This window comes from Gossypium hirsutum, chromosome D08 (genome assembly GCF_007990345.1).
Source record: "Gossypium hirsutum isolate 1008001.06 chromosome D08, Gossypium_hirsutum_v2.1, whole genome shotgun sequence".
NCBI classification, from domain to species: Eukaryota; Viridiplantae; Streptophyta; class Magnoliopsida; order Malvales; family Malvaceae; genus Gossypium; species Gossypium hirsutum.
Genome location: NC_053444.1, coordinates 55,142,449 through 55,168,854, shown reverse-complemented (window position 1 = coordinate 55,168,854; position 26,406 = coordinate 55,142,449). Strand labels below are relative to the sequence as shown.

General features: G+C 31.7%; 4 protein-coding genes, 2 long non-coding RNA genes and 1 pseudogene across 23 annotated transcripts; 3 read left to right on the top strand and 4 right to left on the bottom strand.

Moving 5' to 3' along the window:
• Positions 1-256: 256 nt before the first annotated feature.
• LOC107900673 (MOB kinase activator-like 1B) lies at positions 257-5,027 on the bottom strand. 4 transcript variants are annotated; one of them, XM_016826343.2, is made up of 7 exons: positions 4,890-5,027; positions 3,654-3,702; positions 2,764-2,872; positions 2,374-2,527; positions 1,474-1,607; positions 1,120-1,283; positions 257-533 (listed from the first exon to the last, which is right to left on the bottom strand). In XM_016826343.2, the coding sequence occupies exons 1-7, from the start codon at positions 4,910-4,912 to the stop codon at positions 459-461; spliced, it is 708 nt and encodes a 235-aa protein (XP_016681832.2). In that variant the 5' UTR covers positions 4,913-5,027; the 3' UTR covers positions 257-458. The 4 variants fall into 4 exon arrangements, with proteins under 4 accessions (XP_016681832.2, XP_016681833.2, XP_040954369.1 ...); XM_016826344.2 differs by having other exon boundaries at positions 2,374-2,467; XM_041098435.1 differs by lacking the exon at positions 2,764-2,872 and having other exon boundaries at positions 2,448-2,467.
• Positions 2,603-7,153, bottom strand: LOC121219866 (SUMO-conjugating enzyme SCE1-like; annotated as a pseudogene).
• Positions 7,154-7,414: 261 nt separating this feature from the next.
• LOC107899876 (uncharacterized) lies at positions 7,415-9,000 on the top strand. The gene is made up of 4 exons (XR_005916874.1): positions 7,415-7,605; positions 7,901-8,039; positions 8,117-8,230; positions 8,313-9,000. It is a non-coding gene; the product is annotated as an uncharacterized lncRNA (long non-coding RNA).
• Positions 9,001-10,897: 1,897 nt separating this feature from the next.
• LOC107900674 (SUMO-conjugating enzyme SCE1) lies at positions 10,898-14,385 on the bottom strand. Of its 4 annotated transcripts, none has more exons than XM_016826346.2 (7): positions 14,238-14,375; positions 13,015-13,063; positions 11,833-11,935; positions 11,674-11,757; positions 11,382-11,534; positions 11,191-11,304; positions 10,898-11,110 (listed from the first exon to the last, which is right to left on the bottom strand). In XM_016826346.2, the coding sequence occupies exons 3-7, from the start codon at positions 11,899-11,901 to the stop codon at positions 11,048-11,050; spliced, it is 483 nt and encodes a 160-aa protein (XP_016681835.2). In that variant the 5' UTR covers positions 11,902-11,935; positions 13,015-13,063; positions 14,238-14,375; the 3' UTR covers positions 10,898-11,047. The 4 variants fall into 4 exon arrangements, with proteins under 4 accessions (XP_016681835.2, XP_016681836.2, XP_016681834.2 ...); XM_016826347.2 differs by having other exon boundaries at positions 14,252-14,317; XM_016826345.2 differs by lacking the exon at positions 11,833-11,935 and having other exon boundaries at positions 14,252-14,385.
• Positions 14,386-14,998: 613 nt separating this feature from the next.
• On the top strand, positions 14,999-15,663 carry LOC107900675 (uncharacterized). Its single transcript, XR_001685002.2, has 3 exons — positions 14,999-15,146; positions 15,224-15,337; positions 15,419-15,663. It is a non-coding gene; the product is annotated as an uncharacterized lncRNA (long non-coding RNA).
• Positions 15,664-18,735: 3,072 nt separating this feature from the next.
• LOC107900677 (protein PAM68, chloroplastic) lies at positions 18,736-19,874 on the top strand. 2 transcript variants are annotated; one of them, XM_016826350.2, is made up of 2 exons: positions 18,736-19,055; positions 19,153-19,874. In XM_016826350.2, the coding sequence occupies exons 1-2, from the start codon at positions 19,011-19,013 to the stop codon at positions 19,735-19,737; spliced, it is 630 nt and encodes a 209-aa protein (XP_016681839.1). In that variant the 5' UTR covers positions 18,736-19,010; the 3' UTR covers positions 19,738-19,874. The 2 variants fall into 2 exon arrangements, with proteins under 2 accessions (XP_016681839.1, XP_016681840.1); XM_016826351.2 differs by having other exon boundaries at positions 18,779-19,055; positions 19,161-19,874.
• Positions 19,875-20,941: 1,067 nt separating this feature from the next.
• On the bottom strand, positions 20,942-26,025 carry LOC107900678 (cyclin-dependent kinase F-4). Of its 11 annotated transcripts, none has more exons than XM_041098426.1 (20): positions 25,940-26,025; positions 25,792-25,849; positions 24,993-25,249; positions 24,876-24,919; positions 24,227-24,773; positions 24,063-24,141; positions 23,889-23,957; positions 23,721-23,810; positions 23,514-23,652; positions 23,317-23,419; positions 23,162-23,214; positions 23,007-23,073; positions 22,813-22,921; positions 22,602-22,667; positions 22,387-22,455; positions 22,221-22,284; positions 22,009-22,125; positions 21,715-21,746; positions 21,546-21,624; positions 20,942-21,448 (listed from the first exon to the last, which is right to left on the bottom strand). In XM_041098426.1, exons 5-20 carry the CDS (start codon positions 24,232-24,234, stop codon positions 21,219-21,221), a joined length of 1,374 nt encoding a protein of 457 aa, XP_040954360.1. In that variant the 5' UTR covers positions 24,235-24,773; positions 24,876-24,919; positions 24,993-25,249; positions 25,792-25,849; positions 25,940-26,025; the 3' UTR covers positions 20,942-21,218. The 11 variants fall into 11 exon arrangements, with proteins under 11 accessions (XP_040954360.1, XP_040954363.1, XP_040954364.1 ...); XM_041098429.1 differs by having other exon boundaries at positions 24,227-24,475; positions 24,674-24,773; positions 24,989-25,249; positions 25,792-26,022; XM_041098430.1 differs by having other exon boundaries at positions 24,227-24,340; positions 24,674-24,773; positions 24,989-25,249; positions 25,792-26,022.
• Between the last annotated feature and the right edge of the window lie 381 nt (positions 26,026-26,406).

Sequence of the window (26,406 nt, the reverse complement as noted above, 5' to 3'; positions counted from 1 at the left end):
GAATTTATTTCCACCAAATAACAAATCGCAATCATTTAATGGAAACTAAGGCTGTAATTACTTCGTAGTTCGACGAGTTATGAACTTAATTTTTATTTTAAATATATAATTAAAATTTTATAATATTTAAAATCATAATTAAATAAAAAACACTTTAATCATAAAAATAATATTTTATGGTCAATTACCCAAAAGCTGTTAGCTTTTCATAAATGCTTGATTTAGGGCAAGGCTTCCAAAATGAAAGAGGAAAAGAAAAACCAACAGGCTTACACTTGCAATATTTTAAATCCAAGGAATATGGCATATGGATTTGCATTCATAACATACAGAATATAGACACTTAAATTTTTCAAGTCGCATGCTAATAAAACAAACTTTATTACTTTTGGAACCCCTAAAATAAAACTCTTTATGAGGATCTCCATTCTCCAACCCCACTGTATATATATATATTTTTAGTAGGGGACTATGATGGAATCTATGAGCTCTTGGAGTGGAGCCAACTCTTTCTTGTCAATCAGCCCAAATTCCTGCACATGGTAAAAACAACAGCCTCATTTGACCTTAACAACTTCCTACTCAACTAACCATTCTTGCATATCCTAGAAAGCATGTTTCAGATGCAAAATAAACCAAAAACAACAAACAAATTAACCTGAGGCTCAACTCAGGTAGTTTTTAGTTTGAGGATTGGGGTAACTATCTTAAACTTGAGCAGTAGTATAACCTCGTGGTACTCGAAACAGGGAACACAAGGACACAACTAAAACCGTGTACCAGATTCGTCCTCTGAGAACCGTGATACATACATACATAAGAAGAAATCAGGACTGCTTGGCAAAATTAATGGTATGTTTACACTTATATCCTTCGTGGTTTAAAAAGATAAGTCTCTTAGATAAAAGAAACATTCAAGACTACTCTTTTTTTTTTTTTGGGGGGGGGGGGGTGGGGAGTTTAATGAATAGAGTGAAACTAATTATATTTAAGCAAGTTTGAAGTAGAATCTTCGGATTTTGTTTAGATTTGTATAAAATAGGCAAATAGTGGAAGAGGCCAGCCTTGAACAAGAGGACAGAGCATAAAAATTTAACCATCAAGCAGAAGAAGACTTACACAAGTAAACAATATGAAGTGCTTGAAGCATGTATTCAGATGAGCTTCCTCCTTAAGGCTCACAATTTTCTGAAAGTGAGAGTGATAGATGTGGGCATATACACGGAAGAGTCTTTTGAATATTGTCTTCACCACCTCCTTGAAATTGGGAGGAAACGATGCGCCTAGCAAATTTGGAAGATGCAATTTAATATAGAAAAGTATTGAGCATGATACAAGTAGGAAAAAAGAAGTATTCATCAGTATCATCATTGTACATAGACAAACAGCTACCTTTCTCTAGTGACAGTATGTCAAGACTTCACCATAGAGAATTAAAAGATGATTAAGCACATGACTAGTGAAAGATATTACCAAGCTTTTGAGGAAATATGGATTCATCATCAAGCTGTGATTCGATCCAGTCCATTAGATATTCAACGTACTTTGGAGCAGAAACTTCGATAGGCTTCTTGATTTGCACACCATCAGCCCATCTATATTCATACCTGTAAGTTTGTAGGACAACAAATAATCAACTCCAGAAAACCCAATATATACAATTTGAAAGAATTTTAAAAAATAAGTAAATTACAACGGAGAACTAGTAGTATGGAATTGTTGAATTAATTGACCGAAAGCAAAAGGTACATGAACCAAACAAAATAAGAAATTTTACAGTAGTTAGGGGAGAAAAGGATCAAAGTTCCATAGTTACATGGCACACAAGTTATAATCGTTGAACAATATCACACGACTATAAGGCCTTTGACTCTTAAGAATAGTTTTAGCTTCAACATATTTGATGTCTTTCTACTGACATTTAAAATATGGCAAAAATCAAATTATTACAAAAGACAAAGGCAAATCATAATAATAATAATAAACATCATCTCATCATAACCTAGGACTATCAAATCAAAGAAAACATGATCTAAAGTCAAACTCTTATCCCACTAATCAGCCAAGATCATATGATATATTTTGACATCAAAATTCAAAAAAAAAAAAAGGCAGATATATATAACTTTAACAAAAATAAATTAATACAGTATCATCTAGCTCGAAGAGATAAAGAGCCTAAATTCAAGTTGAGGGAGTTTCGATTTATCTAGATCCTTAGAGACTGAACACATGCATTGTTTGAGAGAAAAGGTTTCAATACCATCAATGGATCCAAACACGACAGAGGTCATGAGGGAAAACAATAATATATAGGAATTGTACGCCTAATTTATTGAAAAGGGCAAAAGGAATCTAGTTCATATCTCTCACTTAGGTCCTGCAGTCATTGTAGGGCAATTCTCAGGAGTACAAAACTCAGTGAGGGTACCATAGAGCAGATTCACCTGATTGAAGAAATCCACAGCTGAAAAAGATCCAACAATTATGCTTTGGCAATGAGCTTCAAAGAACAATCGGTAGCAACCTAGAAATAGGGAAGAAAGTACTAAAACATTCTATGAAAAATAAACTAATGAATGGAATACAAGTAAATTAGTTGTTATGAAAGAAATGACAGCAAGGCCATACTAAAGTAGAAAATACATGGATAAATTATATCCACTGTTTTTTTTTTTTTTTTTTTTTTGCAAAAATAAGGATTTATTCAAACTGTGAGCATTGACAGCAGATGTAAGAAAGAAAACGAGAAGCCAGATATACTATTGACTGCGAGCCATTCATTTAAATCCTCCCCAGGAGGTAGTCTAACTGCTTCCCTTAAGTTTCCACTGCCTAAGGTGGCATCAATGTGCTTTTTAAGCTGTGCACCCTGCATTATGTCAAGATAATACTTTGATGAGAACTGCAAATTCTGCTAAACAACTAATACAGCAGAATGAAGTCCAGAAAGCATTTTATATAATGACACTATAGAGAAGCCAGCTCTAGGAACTGGATAGAAACCTCAACAAGGCTATTCAATTATTATCAAGCACAACCGAACAGCAGTACTGACCATGTTTAGAAGTGGATCCCTAATTAGAAAAACAAATTATCACATTTATTATGTGCACAAAATGCCCTCTAACATCCATGACTGGGTTCCACAGGTGGGGCTGTAGAACCATCACTTATATCAGTGGAGCATTGAAGTTTGTAGTATTTCAACTTTGCGACTGAATTTTTTAGTAAAACATGGTAACGTAAAGTTATTGTTTTAATAAGTGACACCAAAAGCAATAAAATTTATTAAATAGAAATAATGGTAAGTGACCATTTTTTCTTCTTCTCCTGGATGCATTCTTAGATGTTAAGTTGTGCTTGGCAATATTTTGTTTCTCTTTCTGGACACTTTCTAGCATCCTTCCAGTGCTAAAATTGCATGCTCGCACCCAAGAACTTCCCTTTTTCTGATAGTTGAAGTTGCCAAGGTTTGATCCTTGGACACTGGAAATAAGAGTCCAGAACTCTCCCAACAAACAGGCGAAGGAAAGAAGATCAACAATGAAAAGATTCAAGCACATTTTAAAAGAATGAATCACATCAACTTCTAACAAGCAGGCAATGGACAGTGTTAACTATATTTTATTTAAGAAAAAAGAGTAACCAACCTTACTTCCTGAAGGTGCACTTTTTTTTGGACGGAATGTTCGCTGATTTCTGTTTACAGCAACTTAATATCAGCAAAAATCATCAATTTGAAAATATACACAAATATTTACCAGCTATGCTGCTCAGAATTGGGAGTGGGAGTCAGAAATATACAGATACTCAATATAAGTAAGTTAAAATTTTCACAAGTATTTCGGTATATTTAGAGGTCATACACCCAAAGTTATTTTATATGTTTACAGCAAGTATATTAGGATTTAAGTTAAAGATTCAAAGTAGCGTAGTGCAAATGAATTCAATCCAAGCAAAATATCAAATTAATTTTTTTATTATAAAAACTAACACATAACTTCAGTAGATTAATTGTGCATTCTAATCAGACATGCATGGACTCTTATAGCATGGCAGAGAGCAAGATAGAAAGCCAGAACTCTTTCTCTAACTGAAAATTGTGAAAGATCAAAGATGATTAATAAATTGATTTTTGGAAATAGTAATTAGCCTTAGACTAGATTTGGACATTCCTTTTTTTCTTTCGCTCCAGTTAATTCAATTTTTGTTATCATTCTGCCACCACGAGCCTTCTAAAAATGGCTGCAAATTGTCAACAGACCTAATTTGCAACTTAGTCAATAAAGTTCAGCTTCAAAATGCAAAGCTCAACCTTGTGAATAATGGCCATATAATCTTTAAGGTCAAAAACCAATAATTTAGCATAACTTTTTCGACCTTCCTAATCATGCCAGTCATGAAAACTACCTGATTTGCATACTAATTATAAGCAGACAGAAGAAGAAGAAGAAGAAGAAGGGAAAAAAAAACCCATTAATTGCGTAGAAATAAAAGACTAGGTCAACATGCATCCAAGATTAGAAACTTTCACAGCAAGAACAATAATTAACGACGATAGTTAAACCTTCACAAATGACTCCAAGATTACAAAACAATTGGATTGCAAGCACAGTTTAAAAAAAAGAATCGAGGCTTAAAATTAGTAAGAAAGATGAAAAATTTTCCAGAATTTTAATCAAAGCTTTAAATAGAAGCCCAAAAAACAAAAGAAGTTGATAACTGATCTTGAATAACAAAAAGCTACAGAATTACAACAGATCCGACACGATTTATTATCGTAATATAGCAAATAAGAAATGAAAAACAAAGAAATTGAAGGAAAATAATAAACTAATTTACGAGAAAATTATATAAAGAAGTGGAAATTACAAATTAGAGGTCACCTGCCCAGACCGAAGAGACTCATGGTTAGAGAGAGAGAGACTTGGATTTTCCTTTGGTGGAGACCTCAAAAAAGAAAAAATTTACCTTTTAAGGATCCTTTTTATTATTAGTATTTAAAAAATTTATATACTCCCAATATATTTATTCCTTGCGTAGCCTTTCCTCGCCTTATTTATTAGTGGTATAATTATAAAGACAGTGACTGTGCCAATAAAAGTGCCTTGATATTTGACTCGTTTGTTAGTAAAATAAAAGGTTACATTACAAAGTCAGTTCTAGAAGACCCGTTTCAATTCAATCTCTACTGATCTTCAAACTCTTCAAAATCTCAGTAGTCACACAAAGAAACAAACCCTCCCAAAAATCATGTCAGATGGTATCGCACGCAGTCGTCTTGCAGAGGAACGAAAAGCCTGGGCAAAAATCATCCTCATGTATCAAAATTTACTAAATTTGATGAGAATAGTTTATAATTATCACTTAATTAATATTAGATTTAATTAAAAAAATTAATAGAAATACCAGGCATGCTTTATTGAAAAACCAAAAGTAATAATAAAACTGATCACCCATAAATGTAACCAAAATAGAAAAAATAAATTATAATTATAAACTATTTTATCAAATTTAGTAATTTTTTTATTTAATAAACTATTCTCATCAAATTCACATAAACATAAAATGTGAATTAGTTTATACTTTTTTAAATAGTTTTACTTTAGATAAAATATATTTATTTTAATAATAAAACAAAGAGCTTTTATAAGTAAAAATCATAGATTAAGAGCTTATTTAACTACAAAAATAGATTGAGAGCTTATTTATTAAATAAAAAAGTGAGTTAAAGGGGAATAAAAAGAAAATAATAAATAAGGAAGCCTAAGAAGACAATTTAGCCACTTTTCAAGTTTAGTGCTGCCACACTGTCAGCGGCACCATTTCACTTTCTTTGCTCAAAATTATAAATTTGCATATCAAGTCCTTAAAACTTTAGATCATTACATTTCACTCTTGTGCCGCCTGTGGCAGGCCCTCCACCAGTTTGGTGCCGCCTGTGGCAAGCCCTCCACCAGGCTGTCATATTTTTTTTTTGTATTATTTTGGTAAATAAAAACAATTAATATTATTTTGATCTTTTTTTATTTTTTGTAATATTTTTGTAAAAGACCCAAAAAAGGAACCCACCTGAAGTTGAGTGTCAGTAAAAAGTAGATAATATAAAAATAATATAAAAAGGTGGATGATTTCAAACTAACACGGGATTTCTATTAAATACCAAACAAATTTCCTTGTAAAAAGTTAGTCCCGTCAAATATGGAACCGAGTTGACATATGCAAAGACCGATCTGGTAATATGACTTACATAACAGTAAACAGTAATGGTGATGTAGCATATGACTAGAGAGAATGTGGATATTGCAGGACTTGTTGTTGAACTCTTTTCCGGTACTCATTTGAGTTCTGTATTAGCAAATATAGCATATCGAAAAATAAAACTATAGAACAATAGAAATAAGGCTAAACTTTTGTTACTTACCGATATGTAAAGTTGATGTCCCTCTGTTTGTGCAGCGTCGGTAGCATTGGGTTGATCAAGCAAATCTTGAATCCCCACTAGGATTTGTTTCACTGTAATGGAGGGTCTCCATCCCTTGCAGGAAAAACAAGGTTTTTGCTTTAACAAAAATGGCATTTTAAATAAAAAAATTGGTGTGGAAGTTACTTACACGACGCTTACTAGAAATAGACACACACAATTCCAGAAGGGTAAACATTAGGGTGGAAGAATCCATTTGGGAACTTGCATTTAGGGGGTTTGCTTGGGTATTCCTCACTGAAGTTGAGTGTCAGTGGAAAGTAACCACCTTCCCAATCTGTCTGAAACATTTAAAAAATTGTGATTAACTAATAAACAACTATAGAAATTTCAATGCAAGTAAATCATAGGCTTACATGCAACATAAGAAAACTTCAAAGGTCCAAACTTTGATTAAAACAATTTTTTTTGTAGACTGACCCCTTTTTTGCTGGGGATAACACAATGCAAAACCATCAAATCAACACTCCCATCTACCCTTGTCTCAGGTTTAGCCACAAAACCCTTCAAAATCACCATAAAAAAAACTATAATATAGTTTAAAAATAAAAGAGTGAGAAGAGAAGAGAAGAATGTTGATACATGAGGATGATTTTTGCGCTAGGCTTTTCGTTCCTCTGCAAGACGACTGCGTGTGATACCATCCAACATGATTTTTGGGAGGATTTGTTTCTTTGTGTGACTACAGATATTTTGAAAAGTTTGAAGATCAGTAAAGATTAAATTAAAACGGGTCTTTTAGAACTTTGTAATTTAACATTTTATTTCCCTAACAAATAAGTCAAATATCAAGGCACTCTAAATTGGCACACTCACTGTCTTTAGTAATATAATTAACAATAATACCTCGCCTTATTATTAGTGGTATAACTATAAATACAGTGAGTGCGCCAATAAGAGTGCCTTCATATTTGACTCGTTTGTTAGAGAAATAAAACGTTACATTACAAAGTCAGTTTTAGAATACCAATTTCAATCCAATCTTTACTGATTTTCAAACTCTTCAAAATCTCAGTAGTCACACAAAGAAACAAACCCTCTCAAAAATCATGTCGGATGGTATCACACGCAATCATCTTGCAGAGGAACGAAAAGCCTAGCCCAAAGATCATCCCCATGTATCAACATTCTTCTCTTCTCTTCTCACTCTATTTTTTTTAAAATACATTATTTTTGTGGTGATTTTAAAGGGTTTTGTGGCTAAACCTCAGACAAGGGCAGATGGGAGTGTTGATTTAATGGTTTGGCATTGTGTTATCCCCGGAAAAAAGGGATCAGTATACAAAATAATTTCTTTTAATCAAAGTTTAGACCTTTGAAGTTTTCTTATGTTGCATGTAAGCCTAGGATTTACTTGCATTGAAATTTCTATGGTTGTTTACTAGTTCATCACAATTTTTTTAAATGTTACAGACAGATTAAGAAGGTGGGTACTTTCCACTGACACTCAACTTCAGTGAGGAGTACCCAAGCAAACCCCCTAAATGGATTCTTCCACCCTAATATTTATCTTTCTGGAATTGTGTGTTTGCCTATCCTCAGCGAGCGTCGTGTAAGTAACTTTCACACCAATCTTTTTTATTTAAAATGTCATTTTTGCTAAAGCAAAAACCTTGTTTTTCCTGCAAGGGATGGAGACCCTCCATTACAGTAAAACAAATCCTAGTGGGGATTCAAGATTTGCTTGATCAACCCAATGCTACCGACACTGCAGAAACAGAGGGACATCAACTTTACGTATCGGTAAGTAACAAAAGTTTAGACTTTACTTTATTTCTATTGTTCTATAGTTTTGTTATCCGATATGCTATCTTTGCTAATACAGAACCCAAATAAATGCCCGAAAAGAGTTCAACAATTAGTCCTGCAATATCCACAATCTCTCTAGTCATATGCTACATCACCAGAACTGTTTACTATTATATAAGTCGAATTACCGGATCGGTCTTTGCATATGTCAACTCGGTTCCATATTTGACGGGACTAACTTTTTACAAGGAAATTTGTTTGATATTTAATAGAGATCCTGTGTTAGTTTGAAATTACCCACCTTTTTATATTATTTTTATATTATCTACTTTTCAGTGACACTCAACTTCAGGTGGGTTCCTTTTTTGGGTATTTTACAAAAATATTTCAAAAAAATACCAAAATAATATTAATTTTTTTACTTACTAAAATAATATTAAAAAAAAAACATTACAGCCTGGTGGAGGGCTTGCCACAGGCGGCACCAAACTGGTGGAGGGCCTGCCACAGGCGGCACAGGACTAAAATGTAATGATCTAAAGTTTTAAGGACCTGATATGCAAATTTATCATTTTGAGTAAAGAAAGTGAAATGGTGCCACTAACAGTGTGGCAGCACAAAACTTGAAAACTAATTGCCTTTTTAGCCCTCCTTATTTATTATTATTTTTTTATTCCCTTTCAACTCACTTTTTTATTTAATAAACAAGCCCTCAACCTATTTTTTGTAGTTAAATAAACTCTTAATCTATAATTTTTACTCATAAAAACCCTTTATTTTATTATTAAAGTAAATATATTTTAACTAAAGTAAAACTATTCAAGAAAGTATAAACTAATTCGCATTTTATGTTTATGTGAATTTGATGAGAATAGTTCATTAAATAAAAAAATTTACTAAATTTGATGAGAATAATTTATAATTATAATTTATTTTTTCTATTTGGGTTACATTTATGGGTGATCAATTTTATTATTACTTTTGGTTTTTCAATAAAACATGACTGGTATTTTTATTAATTTTTTAATTAAATCTAACATTAGTTAAGTGATAATTAAGATACTTAGAATTCTAATTAAGTAATAACTCTACTTTACTTTAATAAAAGTAGCATCGTCAAATTTTTTAACTAATAACAATAAATTATAATTATAATTATCACAATTTTTTTTGTCTTTTTCCTATATTTTATGCTTAGAGTTCTATTTAATTAACAATTCTATTTTAAAATTAGCACAATATTTTTAATAATAATTGTAGTTTAAATTATAATTATTTTGAAATATATAATTCTCACGACTTCTATTAAATTATAATTATTTTTAAATTTATAAAGAGTATTTATATATAAAAAATATTTTTATTTAATTAAAAAACTTGAATTCTTATTATTTTAATTTCATCTAATTGTATTGAATGATTTTATAGATTTATAGTTTTATTAATTAATAATATATTATGTTTTTTTTAAGTAGAGCCTTTATAATATATGACCAAATTAATTAATTTCACATTAATATATTATTATTTTAATTAATCTTATTATTATTATTATATAATAATATTAATAAATTATTATTCTAATATAGTTTAGTAATATAATTAACAATAAAGGATATTTTTGTCAGTTCAAAAGTTTTTTTCAAGACTCGTGCTTTTATATATATTATAGATAGATATTTTTATGATTTTTATTGGAGATATGAAAGATTAAATCACAGGTTGTCATATTTCATCATCTAATTGGTCCGTCAATTGATTTTAATGGTTAATGTAACGAAATGTGAAAATTATTAATGTAAGGGCTTCATTAATTTTTCAAGTTAATGATAAAGACTCAACTGGGTTCAAATTAAGTCAAGGGGCTTAGTAACTTTTTTTTTTCTTAAGGGACTATTATAGCTATAAGCCTTTGATAAATATAAATTTTTTTATTTAATAAGCTATTCTTATCAAATTCACATAAACATAAAATGTGAATTAATTTATACTTTTTTAAATAGTTTTACTTTAGGTAAAATATATTTACTTTAATAATAAAACAAAAGAATTTTATGAGTAAAAATCATAGATTAAGAGTTTATAACTATCAAAACAAGTTGAGAGCTTGTTTATTAAATAAAAAAGTGAGTTAAAAGGGAATAAAAAAAATAATAAATAAGAAAGGCTAATAAAGCAAGTAGCCACTTTTCAAGTTTAGAGGCGGCACCATTTCTCTTTCTTTGCTCAAAATAATAAATTTGCATACAAAGTCCTTAAAACTTTAAATCATTACATTTCAGTCTTGTGACAAAACCTCTACCAGTTTGGTGCAAATTGGCAAGCCTTCCACCAAGCTATCATGTTTTTTTATGTATTATTTTGATAAATAAAAAAATATTAATATTATTTTGATATATTTTTTATTTTTTTGTAATATTTTTGTAAAAAACCCAATTTTTTTATATTATCTATTTAATTGGTTTAAAAAAGCCCCAGTATGATTAATTTAGTATAATCTCTAATCATTTTTATTCCAATTTTCTATATAAACTTTTTAAAGATTATTCATTGACTAATTTACGTGCTATATTTTATTTTAGCATTTTAAGGCCATGTACAGGTAATTCTATTTACTCCAATTAAATAGATAATATAAACATAATATAAAAAGGTGAGTAATTTCAAACTAACACAGGATTTCTATTAAATACCAAACAAAATTTCTTATAAAAAGTCCCGTCAAATATAGAACCGAGTTGACATATGCAAAGACCGATCCGATAATACGACTTATATAACAGTAAACAGTCCGGGTGATGTAGCATATAACTAGAGAGACTGTGGATATTGCAGGACTTGTTGTTGAACTCTTTTCCGGTACTCATTTGGGTTCTGTATGAGCAAAGATAGCATATCGAAAAATAAAACTATAGAACAATAGAAATAAGTAAAGGTTAACTTTTGTTACTTACCGATACGTAAAGCTGATGTCCCTCTGTTTGTGCAGCGTCGGTAGCATTGGGTTGATCAAGCAAATCTTGAATCCCCACTAGGATTTGTTTCACTGTAATGGAGGGTCTCCATCCCTTGCAGTAAAAACAAGATTTTTGCTTTAGCAAAAATGGCATTTTAAATAAAAAAAATTGGTGTGGAAATTACTTACACGACGCTCGCTGAGGATAGACAAACACACAATTCCAGAAGGATAAACATTAGGGTGGAAGAATCCATTTGGGAACTTGCATTTAGGGGGTTTGCTTGGGTACTCCTCACTAAAGTTGAGTGTCAGTGGAAAGTACCCACCTTCCCAATCTGTCTGAAACATTTAAAAAAATTGTGATTAACTAATAAACAACCATAGAAATTTCAATGCAAGTAAATCATAGGCTTACATACAACATAAGAAAACTTCAAAGGTCCAAACTTTGATTAAAAGAATTTTTTTGTAGACTGACCCCTTTTTTTCCGGGGATAACACAATGCCAAACCATCAAATCAACACTCCCATCTACCCTTGTCTCAGGTTTAGCCACAAAACCCTTCAAAATCACCAAAAAAAAACTATAATATAGTTTTAAAAAAAAAGTGAGAAAAGAAGAGAAGAATGTTGATACATGGGGATGATTTTTGCGCCAGGCTTTTCGTTCCTCTACAAGACGACTGCGTGCAATACCATCCGACATAATTTTTGTGGGGGTTTGTTTCTTTGTGCGACTACTAAGATTTTGAAGAGTTTGAATATAAGTAGAGCTTGAATTGAAACGGGTCTTCTAGAACTGACTTTGTAATGTAATATTTTATTTCCCTAACAAACGAGTTAAATATCAAGACACTTTTATTGGCACACTCACTGTCTTTATAGTTATACCACTAATAAATAAGGCGAGAAAAGACTACGCAAGGAATAAACATATTGGGGGTATATAAATTTTTTAAATACTACTAATAAAAAGGAGATTTGTTTGGTATTTAATAAAAATCCTGTGGCATCAATGTGCTTTTTAAGCTGTGCACCCTGCATTATGTCAAGATAATACTATGATGAAAACTGCAAATTCTGCTAAACAACTAATACAACAGAATGAAGTCCAGAAAGAATTTTATATAATGACACTATAGAGAAGCCAACTCTAGGAACTGGATAGAAACCTCAACAAGGCTATTCAATTATTATCAAGCACAACCGAACGGCAGTACTAACCATGTTTAGAAGTGGATCCCTAATTAGAAAAACAAATTATCACATTTATTATGTGCACAAAATGCCCTCTAACATCCATGACTGGGTTCCACAGGTGGGGCTGTAGAACCATCACTTATATCAGTGGAGCATTGAAGTTTGTAGTATTTCAACTTTGCGACTGAACTTTTTAGTAAAACATGGTAACGTAAAGTTATTATTTTAATAAGTGACACCAAAAGCAATAAAATTTATTAAATAGAAATAATGGTAAGTGACCATTTTTTCTTCTTCTCCTGGATGCATTCTTAGATGTTAAGTTGTGCTTGGCAATATTTTGTTTCTCTTTCTGGACACTTTCTAGCATCCTTCCAGTGCTAAAATTGCATGCTCGCACCCAAGAACTTCCCTTTTTCTGATAGTTGAAGTTGCCAAGGTTTGATCCTTGGACACTGGAAATAAGAGTCCAGAACTCTCCCAACAAACAGGCGAAGGAAAGAAGATCAACAATGAAAAGATTCAAGCACATTTTAAAAGAATGAATCACATCAACTTCTAACAAGCAGGCAATGGACAGTGTTAACTATATTTTATTTAAGAAAAAAGAGTAACCAACCTTACTTCCTGAAGGTGCACTTTTTTTTGGACGGAATGTTCGCTGATTTCTGTTTACAGCAACTTAATATCAGCAAAAATCATCAATTTGAAAATATACACAAATATTTACCAGCTATGCTGCTCAGAATTGGGAGTGGGAGTCAGAAATATACAGATACTCAATATAAGTAAGTTAAAATTTTCACAAGTATTTCGGTATATTTAGAGGTCATACACCCAAAGTTATTTTATATGTTTACAGCAAGTATATTAGGATTTAAGTTAAAGATTCAAAGTAGCGTAGTGCAAATGAATTCAATCCAAGCAAAATATCAAATTAATTTTTTTATTATAAAAACTAACACATAACTTCAGTAGATTAATTGTGCATTCTAATCAGACATGCATGGACTCTTATAGCATGGCAGAGAGCAAGATAGAAAGCCAGAACTCTTTCTCTAACTGAAAATTGTGAAAGATCAAAGATGATTAATAAATTGATTTTTGGAAATAGTAATTAGCCTTAGACTAGATTTGGACATTCCTTTTTTTCTTTCGCTCCAGTTAATTCAATTTTTGTTATCATTCTGCCACCACGAGCCTTCTAAAAATGGCTGCAAATTGTCAACAGACCTAATTTGCAACTTAGTCAATAAAGTTCAGCTTCAAAATGCAAAGCTCAACCTTGTGAATAATGGCCATATAATCTTTAAGGTCAAAAACCAATAATTTAGCATAACTTTTTCGACCTTCCTAATCATGCCAGTCATGAAAACTACCTGATTTGCATACTAATTATAAGCAGACAGAAGAAGAAGAAGAAGAAGAAGGGAAAAAAAAACCCATTAATTGCGTAGAAATAAAAGACTAGGTCAACATGCATCCAAGATTAGAAACTTTCACAGCAAGAACAATAATTAACGACGATAGTTAAACCTTCACAAATGACTCCAAGATTACAAAACAATTGGATTGCAAGCACAGTTTAAAAAAAAGAATCGAGGCTTAAAATTAGTAAGAAAGATGAAAAATTTTCCAGAATTTTAATCAAAGCTTTAAATAGAAGCCCAAAAAACAAAAGAAGTTGATAACTGATCTTGAATAACAAAAAAGCTACAGAATTACAACAGATCCGACACGATTTATTATCGTAATATAGCAAATAAGAAATGAAAAACAAAGAAATTGAAGGAAAATAATAAACTAATTTACGAGAAAATTATATAAAGAAGTGGAAATTACAAATTAGAGGTCACCTGCCCAGACCGAAGAGACTCATGGTTAGAGAGAGAGAGACTTGGATTTTCCTTTGGTGGAGACCTCAAAAAAGAAAAAATTTACCTTTTAAGGATCCTTTTTATTAGTAGTATTTAAAAAATTTATATACTCCCAATATATTTATTCCTTGCGTAGCCTTTCCTCGCCTTATTTATTAGTGGTATAATTATAAAGACAGTGACTGTGCCAATAAAAGTGCCTTGATATTTGACTCGTTTGTTAGGTAAATAAAAGGTTACATAACAAAGTCAGTTCTAAAATACCCGTTTCAATTCAATCTCTACTTATCTTCAAACTTTTCAAAATCTCAGTAGTCACACAAAGAAACAAACCCTCCCAAAAATCATGTCGGATGGTATCGCACGCAGTCGTCTTGCAGAGGAACGAAAAGCCTGGCGCAAAAATCATCCCCATGTATCAACATTCTTCTCTTCTCTTCTCTTCTCACTCTTTTTTTTTAAAGTATATTATAGTTTTTTTTGTGGTGATTTTGAAGGGTTTTGTGGCTAAACCTGAGACAAGGGCAGATGGGAGTGTTAATTTGATAGTTTGGCATTGTGTTATCCCCGGCAAAAAAGGGGTCAATCTACAAAAAAAATTCTTTTAATCAAAGTTTGGACCTTTGAAGTTTTCTTATATTGCATGTAAGCCTATGATTTACTTGCATTGAAATTTCTATTGTTATTTATTAGTTAATCACAATTTTTTTAAATGTTTCAGACAGATTGGGAAGGTGGGTACTTTCCACTGACACTCAACTTCAGTGAGGAATACCCAAGCAAACCCCCTAAATGCAAGTTCCCAAATGGATTCTTCCACCATAATGTTTATCCTTCTGGAATTGTGTGTTTGTCTATCCTTAGCGAGCGTCGTGTAAGTAACTTACACACCAATCTTTTTTATTTAAAATGCAGTTTTTGTTAAAGCAAAAACTTTGTTTTTCCTGCAAGGGATGGAGACCCTCCATTACAGTGAAACAAATCCTAGTGGGGATTCAAGATTTGCTTGATCAACCCAATGCTACCGACGCTGCAGAAACAGAGGGACATCAACTTTAGGTATCGGTAAGTAACATAAGTTTAGCCTTTACTTATTTCTATTGTTCTATAGTTTTGTTTTCCGATATGCTATCTTTGCTAATACAGAACCCAAATGAGTACCGAAAAAGAGTTTAGCAACAAGTCCTACAATATCCACAGTCTCCCTAGTCATATGCTACATCACCAGAGCTGTTTACTATTATATAAGTCGTATTATAGGACCGGTCTTTGCATATGTCAACTCGGTTCCATATTTGACGGGACTAACTTTTTACTAGGAAATTTGTTTGGTATTTAATAGAAATCCTGTGTTAGTTTGAAATTACCCACCTTTTTATATTATTTTTATATTACCTACTTTCCACTGACACCAGGTGGGTTCCTTTTTTGGGTCTTTTACAAAAATATTTCAAAAAAATAAAAAAAATATCAAAAAAATATTAAATTGTTTATTTACTAAAATAATATTTAAAAAAACATGACAGCCTGGTGGAGGGGCTGCCACATGCGGCACAGGACTAAAATGTAATGATCTAAAGTTTTAAAGACATGATATGCAAATTTATCATTTTGAGCAAAGAAAGTGAAATGGTGCCACTGTGGCAGCACAAAACTTGAAAAGTGGCTAATTGCCTTTTTAGCCGCCCTCCTTATTTATTATTTTCTTTTTATGCCCCTTCAACTCACTTTTTTATTTAATAAGCAAGCCCTCAATCTATTTTTGTAGTTAAATCAGCTCTTAATCTATGATTTTTACTCATAAAAGCCCTTTGTTTTATTATTAAAGTAAATAAATTTTACCTAAAGTAAAACTATTTAAAAAAGTATAAATTAATTCGCATTTTATGTTTATGTAAATTTGATGAGAATAGTTCATTAAATAAAAAAATTTACTAAATTTGATGAGAATAGTTTATAATTATAAATTATTTTTTCTATTTGGGTTACATTTATGGGTGATCATGTTATTATTACTTTTAGTTTTTCAATAAAGCATGCCTGGTATTTCTATTAATTTTTTAATTAAATCTAACATTAGTTAAGTGATAATTAAGATACTTAGAATTCTAATTAAGCAATAACTCTACTTTACTTTAATAAAAGTAGCATCGTCAAATTTTTTAACTAATAACAATAAATTATAATTATAATTATCACAATTTTTTTTTGTCTTTTTCCTATATTTTATGCTTAGAGTTCTATTTAATTAACAATTCTATTTTAAAATTAGCACAATATTTTTAATAATAATTGTAGTTTAAATTATAATTATTTTGAAATATATAATTCTCACGACTTCTATTAAATTATAATTATTTTTAAATTTATAAAGAGTATTTATATATAAAAAAATATTTTTATTTAATTAAAAAAACTTGAATTCTTATTATTTTAATTTCATCTAATTGTATTCAATGATTTTATAGATTTATAGTTTTATTAATTAATAATATATTATGTTTTTTTAAAGTAGAGCCTTTATAATATATGACCAAATTAATTAATTTCATATTAATATATTATTATTTTAATTAATCTTATTTTTTATTATTATATAATAATATTAATAAATTATTATTCTAATATAGTTTAGTAATATAATTAACAATAAAAGGATATTTTTGTCAGTTCAAAAGTTTTTTCAAGACTCGTGCTTTTATATATATTATAGATAGATATTTTTATGATTTTTATTGGAGATATGAAAGATTAAATCACAGGCTGTCATATTTCGTCATCTAATTGGTCCGTCAATTGATTTTAATGGTTAATATAACGAAATGTGAAAATTATTAATGTAAGGGCTTCATTAATTTTTCAGGTTAATGATAAGGGCTCAACTGGGTTCAAATTAAGTCAAGAGGCTTAGTAACTTTTTTTTTCTTAAGGGACTATTATAGCTATAAGCCTTTGATAAACATAATTTTTTTTATTTAATAAACTATTCTCATCAAATTCACATAAACATAAAATGCAAATTAGTTTATACTTTTTTAAATAGTTTTACTTTAGGTAAAATATATTTACTTTAATAATAAAACAAAGGGCTTTTATAAGTAAAAATTATAGATTAAGAGCTTATTTAACTACAAAAATGGGTTGAGGGCTTGTTTATTAAATAAAAAAGTGAGTTGAAGGGGAATAAAAAGAAAATAATAAATAAGGAGGGCTAATAAGACAGTTAGCCACTTTTCAAGTTTAGTGCCGCCACAAGTTCAGGTGTCACCATTTCACTTTCTTTGCTCAAAATGGTAAATTTGCATATCAGGTCCTTAAAACTTTAGATCATTACATTTCAGTCCTATGGCAGGCCCTCCACCAGTTTGGTGCCGCCTGTGGCAGGCCCTCCACCAGGCTGTCATGTTTTTTTTTGTATTATTTTAGTAAATAAAAAAATTAATATTATTTTAGTATTTTTTATTTTTTTTGTAATATTTTTGTAAAAGACCCAATTTTTTATATTATCTATTTAATTGGTTTAAGGAAGCCCCAATATAATTAATTTAGTATAATCTCTAATCATTTTTATTCCAATTTTCTATATAAACTTTTTAAAGATTATTCATTGACTAATTTACGTGCTATATTTTATTTTAATATTTTAAGGCCATGTACAGGTAATTCTATTTACTCTATTATTAAAATTTGGTCATTGTATCTCAACATGAGATATATTTGGTTGTTTCATCAATTATGTCAATTTTTAGTAGTATAAATGGATGTAATTTTTTTATAGGAAAGATCAATTTACTCCTTCATTTAACATGCATTTTTTAAGGGGCGATTGGCAAAATACAATCTGGTTTTTAGTACAAGAACTCTCATGTTACTTTTACTCCTTTTTATTGATTCTAATGATGCATGCAAAGTAATTTTTAGTACAAGAACTCTCATGTTACTTTTACTCCTTTTTATTGATTCTAATGATGCATGCAAAGTAAATAAAAAATTATCTAATTATTTGTCCTAAATGTAAGAATTTCAATGGTTAAATATATTAAAAAATATAATATTATTGGATTGATGTGGTAAAGATATCGAATTGATTTAAAATTTTAAATGTATTATAACTACGATCATATTAATAAATTCAACCATTTAAATTATGAAAGGATGTAAAATTACTGTACTTTTATTTTAACGTAAATGGATCTCTTTTATACAAATATATTGATTTTGTGCGTGAATTTTCTTAATGATGAAATAAAACGTGAAAAAGGATGAAATTGGTTTTTTTAATATTAAAATATCCACATAATTATGTTTTTTTCTTTTTTTTTTTGTAAATTCCTCTTCTGTTTTGTTATTTTTAATTGAACTGGATTTAATTAACTAATCACATCAATTTTAATATTAAAGTCGACGACTTGGACCGAAAATGAATTTAGATACAGAGAATATAATGGTTGGGCTACCCGAGTCGGCCCAGCCCTTATTAGAGATCTTTCGGATCATCTTTGAACCATAACCTTATCGCTTCTTCCTTCGGTCTGGTAAATTGGTGGTAAGAAGAGTTTCTGAATCCGAATGGGGTTTCAGTGAGGGCAATCATACTTGAGTTTCTGAATTCTGCAACAATTTTAACTTAAAAAGGAAAGCTTTTGAGTTCTCATCTGTGGGTGTTCCTTCCAATATCTGGACCAACTCAATAAGCACTCCAAGAAAAGAAAAGAAAAAATTGAAGTAGCTCAAGTGAATGGCAGCTTCGGCACTGTCGTCTTTATCCTACTGCCGTTTCAAGGTATGCATGTTTCCTTTATTATATTCCTTAAGATAGTAATTAATATGATTCATATATATAGAATTTGCAAAATGAAAAATCGAGTTTTGTATGTAAGCTTTGCAGGCAGTTGACCATGGAACCCTCTTCATTGACATCAGCCCAACCCTCAAAATCATCTTCCCCATTCCCAGTTAACCCCCAAAACCAAATCCGACCATTGTACTTACTACCCCTACATGCCACCTTGAATAGCCCAAAAGGCTTTGGATCCCCACCCAAGAAAAACAAAAAGACAAAGAAATCAAAGAGTAGTGGTGATGACAATGAAGAAGAAGAAGAAGAAGAAGAAGAGGAAGAAGAGGAGAATGAAGCAGAGGCAGGGGTGATACCTGAGGTGGTAACAAACAGGATGATAAGCAGAATGGGATTCACAGTTGGGATTCCATTGTTGGTAGGGTTGTTGTTTTTCCCATTCTTTTATTATCTCAAGGTTGGATTGAAAATCGATGTACCAACGTGGGTGCCGTTTATTGTGTCCTTCATCTTCTTCGGGACAGCACTGTTAGGGGTGAGTTATGGGATTGTGTCATCTAGTTGGGATCCGTTGAGAGAAGGGTCAGTCTTGGGATGGAATGAGGCTCAGAAGAACTGGCCTGTTTTTTGGCAATCCATTTGGGGGGGTGGATCACGTAAAAAGTGAAAGAGACATTACATACATGGTTGCGTACTGGTATTTTTGTCTCGAGTTTACTACTAACTCATGTTATGCTATATTATTTAAGTTATGCTTTGCTCTAAATTCAAATGCTTAATGGTTTATAAATTCATTTCACTCAATCCGTTTATGCTAAAGAGATTTGATTGAGGCAAGGCCGGCCTGGCAGTCAAGAGAAGAGATAGCATTAAGCTGCAGTGCTCTGCTCACTCTATATCCCCAGCATTTTTCGCTTAATCACCAATAAAACCAAGGAGGGAAAGGAAAAGGAAAAGCCAGGGAAATTTTGAAAACCTTTCTTTTATTTGGTTATTAATCCAATAATATTCATTGTTTTCTCTTAGAACTAAAAAGAAAACCTTTCTTTCTTTAGATGTCGCTAATTGGTTCTGTTTTTCAAGAAACAAATTCCATTTTTGATTGTTTTATATATTTTTAGTTAATTACTTTTATGATTTATCGTTGACATAAAAAAAAATGCAACTTTCTATCTCTTTTTCGTTTGGAGCTGGGTTTTTGAAGGGTTTTTTCTTTTTTCATTTTGACAAATGCTACAATGTAGTATTTTATTATGTGGTTAATTTTTATTTCTGCATTTAGACCCTCTCTATGGCTATATATTTGAGTAAAGTTCGTTTTTCTTCAATTTTGGAGCTGGTAATAAGAAATTTTCTTCTTGTCCCACGAAATCCAAAATCTACCCCAGTTTGAAAATGAGAGTGAAAAAGAAAGGGAGAAGAAGAGAAGAAAAATAACAAATAAACATTAAAAGAAAAAGATTAACTTGGCTCAATAGAAAAATTATAAAGAACATAAATAAATAAACTTGTAATAAACTCATTTCTATTATAAAATAACTTACCTTTTCCTTTTTCATCCTTTTTATATAAAATATTTTATAAAAAGTAATTAAAAAATCCTTCCAATTCCTTTTCCCTCTATAATCAAACACTGATTATTATAAACCCTTTATTTCCTGAACATTGTATAAGCTAAATTAGAGATACTGGAATACAGAAAAATATGCCAACAGCAAACGAAATATTAAATTTCGAGAAACTGATTGTGTAGACGAAAGAACTTAATATTATCAGTATATGTATACAAGTATAAATAATAAGATACTAGTTATAAATTAAATTAAGAAAATGGAAAATGCACACAAATTAAAGTTCAAAGTCGAAACATATTGAAGAAAAACACAAACAGCTCACATTTCATTATCAAGCAACGTCAATAGGAAGAAGCAAAACCAATCACTTGGTTGTAACAGAAACCATGGGTTATTGCTACGCAAAACCACTCCAACAGAACAAAAGAAAACAAACCAAACCACTCATTCTTTGTATCCATGTATTGAATGAGATGCATTATTATTATTATTATTAGTAGTAGTACTAGTAGAATTGTCATTTACTATTAGCAGTATCAGTATGAAGCATATAAAGGCATCACGCGGAGCTATCTCATCCCGCTACTTTTCTGGTAAAAGTTCTGCCAGACGGTATCTGTTGGGTTGGCCTCAGAAACATGTCATTAGATTCCGCAGTCCACTGCACCCCAGCCTTCATAGGTGGTGCCCTTATTTGTCCACCATACTGCCTCCGACTTCCAATTGTCACATTTCCCAACTTCTCCGCCACCTCTGAAGCCCCACCAGCTCCACGTCCATTTCTATCCTTGTTCATTGATATTGCTGGACCCACACGACCATTTTTTTTTCAACTCATTCTTTACCTGATAATACTAGAAAGATATAATTGAATTTGCTACAACAAAAAACCAACACTTACTTGTTGTCCTTCTTCCTGGTGGCCAATACCTTGGTTGTTTGCTATAGTTCTTCAAGGGTTTATCATTCTTTCTCAGATCCTTCAGAGAAGGGCAAAGACAAAAGATCATATTCAGCAGCAACCCAAGGAAATATCATTACATAAGCAATAACATTTAAACATGGATTACCTGATTAAGCATCTCAGGCTTGCGTTGCGCACCTGCAAGAATCCACAACAAATCACAACTAAATGCAACTCCATAAAAAAAATGTATTGCTGACAATTTAATTGCGGTTTCCTTCAGCGAGCAGAAGACTCAAGCTTAACAAAAACGAGTTGCATGTCTTGCTTAGTTTGATCATAAACATAGCTACAACACTTTTTATCATATCAATGCCCTTTAAAGATACTAGTTCGTGCAGTCAACATCCAATATCAATAGTAAATTACGTCTGTATTAAAGCACATATACAATCAGCACCTGTGCTGAAGGAAGCATTTGTTTTCAGAGAAGAAAAACTGCCAGTGAATTTTCCATTGGGCAGAGCCCCAGAATACCTCCTAACAGATTGCTGTTCCAATGTTCCTCTAACCTCAGCTACAAGCATGCGAATTAGAAATTAGCAACAAGTGAAACCAAATAATATACCTCCTCCAAACATAATAGAAAAATGTTAATGTTTTAGAACAAACCAGAAGGAGGAGTTCTAGAAACAGCTATTCTGGGACGAAGAGATGGAGGAACATAAAAACAACCCTGCACATCATAAGAAATTCCTTCAGCAGAGCACTAGCTATAACATAAATGCATCTTAACCATCATAATTAGATACCATAATCTACTTATAAAGGATACCACCTGAAAGAAAGGATGTTGAAGGGCCTCGGCAGCAGTTGGCCTTTTGCAAGGATCCCACGAACAGAGAGACTAAAACAAGCAACAAAGCAAATGTCAATTTTTCTTCAAGCAATCCAAATAAAAATAATAATGGTCCAAATCACAAAAACAGAAATCCATTTCAGATGTAGGGTGTGAACGAATAATAACTAACAGTCAGCGGAAATGCACTTAACTGTAATAAGGCTGATTGCATCGTTGCTTGCTGATGGTATCAATGCAGACAGATGCACACCAGCGAACTGCAATGTTGAATAAAAGAAATTGAAAAAAATATAAGATTTCATGCACTCAAAAGATGATCAATAGCAGCCCCACATGCTAAAGCTAACTTGGAAATCATGCTACAACGGTACAATCTGTGTAAAAGAACATCAAGAAGACGACCTGTGGGAATTGGTAGTTTATAGCCCTTGCAAGATTAAGCCCATCAGGCCATGAATCCTTAGTTGGAGTACCTATTACACTACAAATTTTGTAGATTTCATCTGCTTCACTGCACCAATGATGAAGTTTCAATGAATAACCAGCCATGCCAAACAAATTAGAAAAGATAGTTAGATAACATCATAAGAACATACCTAGTTCCAGGAAAAAGAGGACGTAAGGAGAATAACTCAGCCATGATTGCACCCATTGCCCACATATCTGCAATAAGTAGAAAAAGCTTAGTTAAAAAAGGCTGTCACTACTTCTATCCTCAAGTAAATGACTATCAAATGCAGTGAAAACTTGCCAACTATTGAAGTATACAGGTATGATTGAAGAAGTACTTCAGGGGCACGATACCTAAAATGCAAGGAATACAAGACACAAATAAGTTGCAATGAATATATAAAATTAAAAAGAAAAAGAAACACAAACACTAAATTCTGAATGTACCAAACCTACCAGCGTGTTGAGACATACTCCGTGTATGGTGGATTTGAATTTATTTCACGTGCAAGACCAAAATCAGCAATTTTGATTATATCTTTAGTAACCAACAAATTCTCTAGAAGAGAAGGGCAGTTAGTTGCAGGATATTTCTTAGAGTAGACGAAACAAATATAAACATGAATTTTGTAAGAAAAAATTAAACATAATACCAGGCTTTAGGTCGCGATGAAAATATCCACGCTGGTGCATGTATGCAAGACCTTGGAAGACTTGGAAACACCAATTCCTGATTTCAACTTCAGAAAAAAGTTTTTCCCTGTCTTTCATAAGTTGGTAAAGGTTGCATTCCTGGAAGAATTTCATGTTTCAGTAAAACCCCAATGATTAAAGAACACAAATAGATGCTGGTCACTTACCATGTATTCAAAAACAAAGTATAAAATGTCATGTTCCCTGATGACTTCCTTAAGCTTCACGATATTTGGATGATTCATTCTCTGCAGTGACTGTCAAAAGAAACAGACTATCATGTATAAGAAATATAATGAATACAAGCAACACAAGAATAAAGCAACTAGTACTACCTTAACTTCTCTCAGATTCACACACTCTTCCCACGAGTAATATTTCTTCTTCATTTTCTTAATCGCAACCTTCAAAACAGATAGTATTCATTTGAAAAGGATATTTCAATATCAACTTAATCAACAAAAAATGCTATTAAAATTTTAAGTAAATAACATCCCAAGCATACTCACAATTTCCCCAGACTGCTTATGAATAGCTCGCCACACCCTCCCAAATGTTCCATCTCCAACTTCCTTAATTAACTTGTACCTAATATCATGCAAAACAATGATAAGCATAAATTACCATGCAGAAAATCAATAATGTATAGCACATCCCAAATTAAACAACTTACCTGTCCATTTTCTTGCGGAACAAAAACTAGCCCTTTCTTTATTCAGGAGATTTATAAGAACCAAGGATAGACATGTGACAATTATCTTCGGTAGAAGATGGCTTGTACTTAAAACTATAAAACATAAAAAAACAGCTTTGGCGATCAGCTAAATCCACCATTAATTTTTGCTGGAAACATGCAATAACATTAAGCCAGTGTTTTTATGGTGGACGGGCTTCAAAGCCTTATTTGGTACCAAACCCGCAGCTTCAAGACCAAAAAAAGGCATCAACGAAAGGAATGGATGAGCTCCACAAAACATACTGATACGATAAAAATGATTGCTCCAGTCAAAAGGAAGGATTCCAAGCTCAAGATACACTCACTCAGTTCAAGAGCTTAATTGCAGTTAACTCATCTATACTAAATAGAAGCAGTTGCAGAGTGCTCAGCAAACCAACATACCCTCATTAATCAGTATCCATCAGGAGAAACAGCAAAACATTAACTAAGAACTACTAATGCTAACGCTTAGTAAGCAACTTCCACTCAATTACTACAAGCCCTGTGATAATAGAAGAGAAAAAAACAAAATATGATAAAGGTTAGGAAAGGAATAGGTCGTTGATGGATTGAGAAAAGATAAATATGAGAATATATAGTGTACCTGGAAGGTGTTTTCTCATGACTGGATGTTGTATCAACAATGCACTGCCAATTGAAACATTCAGAACCTACCTATCATATTCTTTTGTCAAACAGAGAATAAAAAACGCTTACTTACACAAGTGTGCTAAAGATCCAGCACCTATCTTAGAAAACAAAATTCATTGCGGCTCCGTGTTGAGTATTAAGAGGAGACTGGGCACTAAGTGCAATTGACAAAAGAAACCAAAAGAGAATCTCCATGGACAATAAACCGCCAGTCAAGTACTTCTTGGAATAAAAAAACCCGGAAAAGGTTGCAATTTGACCAGAAGCAGGCTTTCTCCATGTCTTGAAAGGAAAGCTAAATCCCTTTAAATCCAAGTCCGGTGCAATCTAACATTAAAATAACATCGATGGAAACTTGAGTCAACAGAGATCCTAATTTAAGCATACGGCATCAAAAAATGCCCAAAAAGTGGAGTAGTATATACATCTTAGAAAGCGAAACCTCATAAAGGAGTAAAGGCTATATCAAATTCAAGCAATATTCAAGCAATAATGCATAACTAGCAGCGAGCAATCATATCATTAAAAAAATTTCAATGCCTGATTATAAATAAAAAGAATTCCTATTCCCTGTATATGAACCAAACAAATAGGATATGAGACAAACACGCCAAATAGAAACAGGAACAGAACATTTTACGAAAAAAAATTACTAAATACTACAGAAATTTCGTGACAAAAATAAAAAGAGCAAAACCTAATAGATTAAATTACCAAAAACGCAAAACAAAAATAACAGACAATAGATCCATTTGAATTGAAAAAAACTCTTAATCTAATCCTAACCAAAAAGAAAACACAGAGCAGAGAAAAGAAGAAATTAAATCGGATGAGATCAGATCCATGTGAAAATAAACGGAATTAGATACCTGGAAACCAACCGGCATAAGCACCGTCGGCGAGGACGGGAAGAGGTGGAATCCAGAGCTTCGAAATTTGTGTGTGTGTCAGAAAAGAATTAGATAAGGAAAAACGATTTGCATGCGTGTTTGGGGGAAAAAATAAAAGGTGGAATACCTAATTTATTGTGATATGTTTGGGTGGGAGAGACTTGAGAATCGGGGAGTCCCTCTCGTGTGAACCAAGAAACCGCTTTATTTTAGCGGTTATTTTTAAGGTGTTATTATTTCCATCCATTTATAGTGACCCGATTGGCCCGGTCGGTCGATCACTTTCAAGCTTTATTCTATTCTTATGTTACGGTGGGTGTCGGATGCCGTCATCATTTTCTAATCTCTTCTTGATTGGGATTTGGGACAACTAACGTCCACGACTCCTACGCCTATTCCTTCTCTTCTTTCCATAATATTAATCAATTTATTTCCGTCTTTTTTTCCTTAACTAATCATCTAATTGTCATTAGGAAATTTCAAATGAAAACTAATACTCTATAATTATAAATACAAAGAAAATTCAAATTTTGACTTTTTAAAAAAAAAAGAAAAGTAAAATTTGTAATAGGTAATATACACCGTTCTTATCAT

Bases quoted from the DNA above. Each gene is read 5' to 3' on its own strand.
- LOC107900673 (XM_016826343.2), bottom strand. From the start codon at position 4,912: ATGAGTCTCTTCGGTCTGGGCAG. The intron at 2,873-3,653 runs GTTGGTTACTCT...GACATAATGCAG, and splicing joins GTGCACCTTCAGGAAGTAAG to GGTGCACAGCTTAAAAAGCA. The intron at 1,284-1,473 runs GTAATATCTTTC...CAAATTTGCTAG, and splicing joins CATATTTCCTCAAAAGCTTG to GCGCATCGTTTCCTCCCAAT.
- LOC107900674 (XM_016826345.2), bottom strand. From the start codon at position 14,274: ATGAGTCTCTTCGGTCTGGGCAG. The intron at 11,535-11,673 runs GTCAGTCTACAA...TAAATGTTTCAG, and splicing joins TTATCCCCGGAAAAAAAGGG to ACAGATTGGGAAGGTGGGTA. The intron at 11,305-11,381 runs GTAAGTAATTTC...TTTTACTGCAAG, and splicing joins CTATCCTCAGCGAGCGTCGT to GGATGGAGACCCTCCATTAC.
- LOC107900677 (XM_016826350.2), top strand. From the start codon at position 19,011: ATGGCAGCTTCGGCACTGTCGTCTTTATCCTACTGCCGTTTCAAG. The intron at 19,056-19,152 runs GTATGCATGTTT...TTTGTATGTAAG, and splicing joins TATCCTACTGCCGTTTCAAG to CTTTGCAGGCAGTTGACCAT.
- LOC107900678 (XM_041098426.1), bottom strand. The intron at 23,653-23,720 runs GTAAGTGACCAG...AAATTCTTCCAG, and splicing joins ACTTTGTTTTTGAATACATG to GAATGCAACCTTTACCAACT. The intron at 23,074-23,161 runs GCAAGTTTTCAC...TACTTATTGCAG, and splicing joins CCTGTATACTTCAATAGTTG to ATATGTGGGCAATGGGTGCA.